General features: G+C 39.3%; 1 protein-coding gene across 1 annotated transcript; it reads left to right on the forward strand.

The window, feature by feature from the left end:
* Nucleotides 1-3425: 3425 nt before the first annotated feature.
* LOC133651539 (small serum protein 2-like) lies at nt 3426-6146 on the forward strand. Its single transcript, XM_062049504.1, has 4 exons — nt 3426-3511; nt 3602-3683; nt 5734-5842; nt 5913-6146. The coding sequence occupies exons 1-4, from the start codon at nt 3509-3511 to the stop codon at nt 6040-6042; spliced, it is 324 nt and encodes a 107-aa protein (XP_061905488.1). The 5' UTR covers nt 3426-3508; the 3' UTR covers nt 6043-6146.
* Nucleotides 6147-8351: the final 2205 nt, after the last annotated feature.

Below are 8351 nucleotides of genomic sequence, written 5' to 3' on the forward strand. Positions count from 1 at the left end.
CGAGTGACTGATGATGATGATGATTGTACATATTACATATTGTTATGAAGGTGTCTGTTACTACATTATATATATACTTGCAGTGTGTATATTGTACATATTACATATTGTTATGAAGGTGTCTGTTACTACATTATATATATACTTGCAGTGTGTATATTGTACATATTACATATTGTTATGAAGGTGTCTCTTACTACATTATATATATATATATACTTGCAGTGTGTATATTACGCATATTACATATTGTTATGAAGGTGTCTGTAACTAGATTATATATATACTTGCAGTGTGTATATTGTACATATTACATATTGTTATGAAAGTGTCTGTTACTACATTATATATATATATAAAGGAGCAGCAGAGGAGGACGGGGAAGAGAGAGTTGGAGAGCCAGCAGCACATGCAGCGCGAAGGAAGGAAAGAGACGGAGACAAGAGAAGGAGCCAGAGGGAGGCTGATGTTGACACGCACGCGTCGTCTTCCTTGGGCTCTCTTGCGCTCTCGCTCAACGTCAGCCTCCCTCTGGCTCCTTCCTTCGTGCTGCATGTGCTGCTGGCTCTCCAACTCTCTCTTCCCCGTCCTCCTCTGCTGCTCCCCTTTTATTCAGTGAGAGGAGGTTACTTAATTCTGCCCAGCTGCCCGATCCACACACCTGCAGTCCATCTCAATTGCGGCATCGCTCCCGGCGTGCCCCGCCCCGCCGCTCGCTCGTCGTCCACGCCTCCTCGCCGCCATCCCATCTTGGAGCGGGCTCCGGTGTGCCCTGCTTCGCCGCTGGACCGCCGGCCACGCCTCCTCGCTGCCATCTCGTAGTCGGCCCCGGCGGGGAATGCCTCGCTGTTGGTCCGCCGGCCCGGCCTCCCCACAGTCCGTTACTATATTATATATATACTTGCAGTGTGTATATAAAACTTATCACATATTGTTATGAAGGTGTCTTTTACGACATTATATATATACTTGCAGTGTGTATATTGTACATATTACATATTGTTATGAAGGTGTCTGTTACTATATTATATTATATATATTTATATATATATATATATATATATATATATATATATATATATATATATATATACTTGCAGTGTGTATATTTAGGTTGTGAGAAAAAAATATATTCTGTCTAAGCCTGGGCCCCTGGAGAGGGGGTCTAGACTGAGGCCAAGGGAAAAAAACCTCATAGCCATAGCACACAAACATGTGTGTAAGAGGGAAACATCAAAAGACATTATAAGAGCAGAACTGATGCAAGCAGCCACTTCTACATACAGCCACAAAAGTAAAACAACAAAACATATACACTATGGTGGCCTCTGCTGGGGTGGGGGGAGCATGGCCAGAGACAGGAGCAGTCCCAACAAAGTAACCAAGTGGGCCGACTCCACCCTCCGCCGCCCAAAGTTTTGAAAGTATTTTTGAGTTCAACATGACCTCCAGTTGATACATTTTGTAACAAGTTTTACTTCTCACTAATTTTTTGGAGATGAGAAATGACTCTATTATCATTTGTTTTAATTGTGTTAAAAATGGGTCAGATCAGATCATCCGCAAAGGTTGGAAAGGAAGCAACTCTGCCTCCATTCAACTTTTGTAGAAAACTCCTTTCACACAAAAAGAAAAAAAAGGACAAAAGAAATTACATTGCAAGGTCTCCCTTTTTCCCCCGGAGAGTTGGAAAGCCTCATCACAGCAGAAAGTCTTGCTGGAGGTGTGTGGTCTCCTCAGTCTCCCAAAGAATGCGCACTGTAGTCATTAGTCATTGTCTATCTATTATGTTTCTTCACTTAAGTTTCAGCGCCCACTTTTCATGCCATCAGAACTGTTCGAGTATTAAAACGTTCGGCTCGGCCAAGACACAGTGGCTTACTAGTATTCATTTTCCCCAAATATTCCAGATTACCAGGAATTCCAGTTTTTTTCAAATCAAAACTGAATGGGGCCAAATGACAAACTTGCACAATACCAACATTTCTCACCCGATTCAGACCGTTCCACTTTCAACACATTCCACTTATCCTGGACATTCAAACTACAATTTTCCAAATACAAAAAAATTGCTTTCCAAAGCCCTATTTCCACCCTTGTTGTCCTTTCGGCTTCCACTTCTACATTTTTCAGCCCATTCCAACCATTCCACCATTAAAACATTCCACTTAGTTGGGACATCAAAGGGTTTTTTCCCATAAAATTAACAGATTTTTCCAAAATTCCAGGAATTCCGAAGTAAAAATGTTCAATTACAAAGTGTCACTACGTCAACATTTCTCGACCAATTCAAAAAATTCCAACACCAACCCATTCATATCTTCTAGGACAATTGTGGTATTATCTATATCGGTACAAATTCCCAGTTTTTCCAAAATTCCCAAATTTCCTGGAAATTGCTATTCAAATGAATGGACAATCTTTCCAAATTCCACAATTCCCACACTTCTCAAGCGATTCAAACCATCATCGCATTCCGTTCAAACTAACACTTTCTCAATTATCCCCCAAATTAAATTTTTTCAGGATTTTCCTTAATATCCCTGGAATTCTGTAACACATTCTCTATTAAAAAGTGTCACGACTTCAACATTTCTCGACCAATTCAAACAATTCCAACACCAATCAATTTAGCTCATTCAGGACATTTATGCTGTTTATCATATTCTAAAAAATCTCACTTTTCCTGAAATCCCCAAATTACCAAGAAATTCCCATTGAAATTATTGGGATATTTTTTTTAAATCTAAATGTTTTGTGTGCCATTTCTTACCCGGTTCGAACTGTGCAACCATCCACATGCTCTACTCACCCTGTATATTGAAGCCAAATACATGTTTCAAATTTCCCAAAATTCAAGGTTTTCGTGGAATTTTTCAAAGGCATAGCCTCACTAAAAAACTGTTTACGGAGGGAGTCAAATTGTATAAAAAGGGTCCTTCTTGGTTAGGGCGGGCAACCACAATCCAATGATTTGTCAGCTATCATTGTCCATTCAGGCTTTCAAGTTGATCAAAATTTGGCCTTGCAATGTGGAAAGCTTCTCCGAGATGTTATCCAAAAGTCTGGGTGCTCAGTCTTGTACCATACTTTACACAGATATTGCAACAACATTAAGCCAAACTAGGATAATTGAAAAATGCATATATTCCTGTTTTTGTACCACTGATACTACATATTCAATGTTTAGGGAAGTTAAAAGAAATACATTTTACAACTTCAGCTTAATTTACACTCCATCAGTCTTTCAGTCTTACCCACATGTACGGATATCGACTTGCGGGTAAATTGGTGACTGATTGAGACTTTTATTAGTAGATTGCACAAATGGATTAGCTAAAAACGAGTTGTATGTTTACTCTTATTGATCTACAGAGGTGGTGACCCCACGGTAAAACACCCCTAATCCCTCCCTATTTATTTCCAATGGGCTCCTGCAGCGCACAAACTAGTCTGTCACCTGAGCATTTTCCCCCCTGTTGAACAGCTTATCAGACTTACAGCAACTATGGTAAGTTTCTTTTTACATATTTGAAGCAGTAAGTTCACAACAAAGTCTGCAAATATGCTGATTAAAATATTTTATTTCTGTTTCAAAAAGACGACACATCTGTCTCTGGCTTTGCTGCTTTGTGCACTGTTGCCCCTAGCAGATGGATTTTGCACCGCAGGGCCACAACAAGGTGAGACACATTTAGTAGTTTGTGGTTTGCATATTGCAAAAAAATAAAAAAAATAGGGGGGAAAAAGATCTTACAGTCGTGGTCAAAAGTTTACATACACTTGTAAAGAATATAATGTCATGGCTGTTGTGAGTTTCCAATAATTTCTACAACTCTTATTTTTTGTGATAGAGTGATTGGTCACAAAAAACATTCATGAAGTTTGGTTCTTTTATGAATTTATTATGGGTCTACTGAAAATGTAAGCAAATCTGCAGGGTCAAAAGTATACTGAATATATAGAATGGCCTTTCCAAAGTCCTGACTTAAAGGCCTACTGAAACCCACTACTACCGACCACGCAGTTTGATAGTTTATATATCAATGATGAAATCTTAACATTGCAACACATGCCAATACGGCCAGGTTAACTTATAAAGTGCGACTTTAAATTTCCCGCTAAACTTCCGGTTGAAAACGCCTTTGGATGATGACGTATGCGCGTGACGTAGCCAGTGAAACAGGGGTATCGGTAGCCCATTGAAGCCAATACAAATAGCTCTGTTTTCATCTCATAATTCCACAGTATTCTGGACATCTGTGTTGGTGAATCTTTTGCAATTTGTTTAATGAACAATGGAGACTGCAAAGAAGAAAGTTGTAGGTGGGATCGGTGTATTAGCGGCTGGCTGTAGCAACACAACAAGGAGGACTTACTTGGATAGCAGACGCGCTAGCCGACGCTAGCCGCCAACCGCATCTGTGATCGGGTGAAGTCCTTTGTCGCGCCGTCGATCGCTGGAACGCAGGTGAGCACGGGTGTTGATGAGCAGATGAGGGCTGGCTGGCGTAGGTGGAGCTCTAATGTTTTTATCATAGCTCTGTGAGGTCCGGTTGCTAAGTTAGCTTCAGCGTCGTTAGTAACAGCATTGTTAAGCTTTGCCAGGCTGAGAATTATTAACCGTGTAGTTACATGTCCATGGTTTAATAGTATTGTTGATCTTCTGTCTATCCTTCCAGTCAGGGATTTATTTATTTTGGTTCTATCTGCATTTGAGACAGATGCTATCACGTTAGCTCAGTAGCTAAAGAGCTTCACCGATGTATTGTCGTGGAGATAAAAGTCACTGTGAATGTCCATTTTGCGTTCTTGACTCTCATTTTCAAGAGGATATAGTATCCGAGGTGGTTTAAAATACAAATCCGTGATCCACAATAGAAAAAGGAGAGAGTGTGTGGAATCCAATGAGCCAGCTTGTACCTAAGTTACGGTCAGAGCGAAAAAAGATATGTCTTGCACTGCATTCTAGTCATTCAGTCTAACGTCCTCATCCACAAATCTTTCATCCTCGCTCAAATTAATGGGGTAATCGTCGCTTTCTCGGTCCGAATCGCTCTAGCTGCGTTGAAAACAATGGGAAAATATGAGGAGGCGAACAACTGACAACGTCACGCTACTTCCGGTAGGGGCAAGGCTTTTTTTTATCAGAGACCAAAAGTTGCGAACTTTATCGTCGTTGTTCTCTACTAAATCCTTTCAGCAAATATATGGCAATATCGCAAAATGATCAAGTATGACACATAGAATGGATCTGCTATCCCCGTTTAAATAAAAAAAAATAATTTCAGTAGGCCTTTAAATGTGTGGACAATGCTGAAGAAACAAGTCCATGTCAGAAAACCAAGACATTTAGCTGAACTGCACCAATTTTGTCAAGAGGAGTGGTCAAAAATTCAAGCAGAAGCTTGCCAGAAGCTTGTGGATGGCTACCAAAAGTGCTTTATTGCAGTGAAACTTGCCAAGGGACATGTAAGCAAATATTAACATTGCTGTATGTATACTTTTGACCCAGCAGATTTGCTCACATTTTCAGTAGACCCATAATAAATTCATAAAAGAAGCAAACTTCATGAATGTTTTGTGTGACCAACAAGTATGTGCTCCAATCACTCTATCACAAAATAATAAGAGTTGTAGAAAGTATTGGAAACTCAAGACAGCCATGACATTATGTTCTTTACAAGTGTATGTACACTTTTGACCATGACTGTATGTTTACATGTTTTGTAGTGACTGCCACACATTGCCTGGATGAGACGGACAATGAGTGGCACCCCATTGGATCATCTTGGAGAAACAGTGCCTGCATGGATTGCTCTTGCAGCGGGTGTTGCGCTGCGTAAGTTCAAAGAACTCAAGTGTTGGTTTAATATCTCCTTGTTGATTGTGTGTCTCCTGCTTGTTTACAGGTTCAGCATTCCCAGAAAATTCCCCGCAGATTGTGTGTCCGTTCTCGACCCGGTGGCATGTAAATACAAAGTTTACAAGAGGGACAACCCGTCAGAAGAATGTCCCGTTTTTGGTGCGGTTGGAAAGTAATGGAAAAAAATGTCACCCTGCGTTGACCCTCTTTTTACATTTGCAACACAAAAATGTCACGTGCTTACAAATGGAAAACAATAAAACATACAATCCCTAATTGACTATATTGACTTATTTGAGTTTACTGTTACTGAATACATAGAAAATTGGCTGCAATATTTGCTTAAACATTTGTTTGAACTGTTCATTTCAGACTTTGTGCCTCCATTTCATGGCAGATTGTTACAAAACAGCCTAAAGACAAGGATCAGATGTGTTTATAAATAAATAAATGATAAATGGGTTATACTTGTATAGCGCTTTTCTACCTTCAAGGTACTCAAAGCGCTTTGACAGTATTTCCACATTTACCCATTCACACACACATTCACACACTGATGGCGGGAGCTGCCATGCAAGGCGCTAACCAGCAGCCATCAGAGGCAAAGGGTGAAGTGTCTTGCCCAAGGACACAACGGACGTGACTAGGAAGGTAGAAGGTGGGAATTGAACCCCAGTAACCAGCAACACTCCGATTGCTGGCACAGTTTAGTGAACAAAGACCAATTTCATAACTCTTGTTTTTCATTAAAGTAGCTCTCAGTTGACGGACGTGAAATTCAGTCAAGAAAAAGGCAGAAAACATACATTTGAATCTCGCAGCCTTTATATTGCAATTGCAAAGTGCATTCTTTTGAAAAAACTCAAATTAATAAAAAATAAATTGCATCAACGTCAAGGAAACATGCACATTTAAGTTGAAAAGGTGTCCCCTCAAAGTTTTTTTAAATTTAGCATGACTTCCAGTTAATACATTTTATAACGTTTTAATTTCTATCCACTCCTTTTCGGATATGAAAAACATAATCATCTATTTTCATGTTTGCAGTCTGTACGTTAATGTATTATTTTTCTTTGTATTAGTATTTCTTTGAACATGTCCAAAATAAAAATAACTAATCAATTTTTATTTAATCTTGCATTGACTCTGTTGGTTGGAAAATGATTTGTTTTGACAGGTGAATGATCAATCAATCAATCAATGTTTATTTATATAGCCCTAAATCACAAGTGTCTCAAAGGGCTGTACAAGCCACAACGACATCCTCGGTACAGAGCCCAATGATGTAAGCATAGTTCATTTGGCATCTGCTGACTCGCCGTTATTTAATTGGTCACTAAAAAAACATGAAATCAATAAAAGTGCCCTTTCAACTCACTCGGTTTCACAATAAAAGCGTATTCAGATAAGAGCATTCACCTCCTAAAAAGGGAAAAGTGCTTGTTTCAGCAAAATCATCAACTTTTGTGCTCTTCTTCTCACTTTATGATAGCTTCTATGCATCTTTTTTATTTACTTCTCTATTTTATATATAGGATTGTATGTTTCATTGTTAAATAAACTATGGGTAAAAAGCTTGGGCAGGTGGGGCTCATAGCCATGTTTACTCTTATTGATCTACAGAGGTGGTGACCCCACGGTAAAACACCCCTAATCCCTCCCTATTTATTTCCAATGGGCTCCTGCAGCGCACAAACTAGTCTGTCACTTTAATATTTACTCACCTGAGCATTTCCCCCCCTGTTGAACAGCTTATCAGACTTACAGCAACTATGCTAAGTTTCTTTTTACATATTTGAAGCAGTAAGTTCACAGCAAAGTCTGCAAACATGCTGATTAAAATGAATTTTTTCTGTTTCAAAAAGACGACACATCTGTCTCTGGCTTTGCTGCTTTGTGCACTGTTGCCCCTAGCAGATGGCTTTTGCACCCCGTTGCCACAACAAGGTGAGACACATTTAGTAGTTTGTGGTTTGCATATTGCAAAAAAAATTAAAATTAGGGGGAAAAAAGATCTTACAGTCGTGGTCAAAAGTGTACATACACTTGTAAAGAACATAATGTCATGGCTGTTGTGAGTTTCCAATAATTTCTACAACTCTTATTTTTTGTGATAGAGTGATTGGTCACAAAAAACATTCATGAAGTTTGGTTCTTTTATGAATTTATTATGGGTCTACTGAAAATCTGAGCAAATCTGCTGGGTCAAAAGTATACAGAATATATAGAATGGCCTTTCCAAAGTCCTGACTTAAACGTGTGGACAATGCTGAAGAAACAAGTCCATGTCAGAAAACCAAGACATTTAGCTGAACTGCACCAATTTTGTCAAGAGGAGAGGTCAAAAATTCAAGCAGAAGCTTGCCAGAAGCTTGTGGATGGCTACCAAAAGTGCCTTATTGCAGTGAAACTTGCCAAGGGACATGTAAGCAAATATCAACATTGCTGTATGTATACTTTTGACCCAGCAGATTTGCTCACATTT

The sequence above is a fragment of the Entelurus aequoreus genome, linkage group LG06 (assembly GCF_033978785.1).
Source record: "Entelurus aequoreus isolate RoL-2023_Sb linkage group LG06, RoL_Eaeq_v1.1, whole genome shotgun sequence".
In the NCBI taxonomy this organism is placed as follows: domain Eukaryota; kingdom Metazoa; phylum Chordata; class Actinopteri; order Syngnathiformes; family Syngnathidae; genus Entelurus; species Entelurus aequoreus.

Coding starts and splice junctions, on each gene's coding strand:
- LOC133651539 (XM_062049504.1), top strand. Junction 3,684..5,733: donor CACCGCAGGGCCACAACAAG/GTGAGACACATT, acceptor CATGTTTTGTAG/TGACTGCCACACATTGCCTG. Junction 5,843..5,912: donor TGCAGCGGGTGTTGCGCTGC/GTAAGTTCAAAG, acceptor GCTTGTTTACAG/GTTCAGCATTCCCAGAAAAT.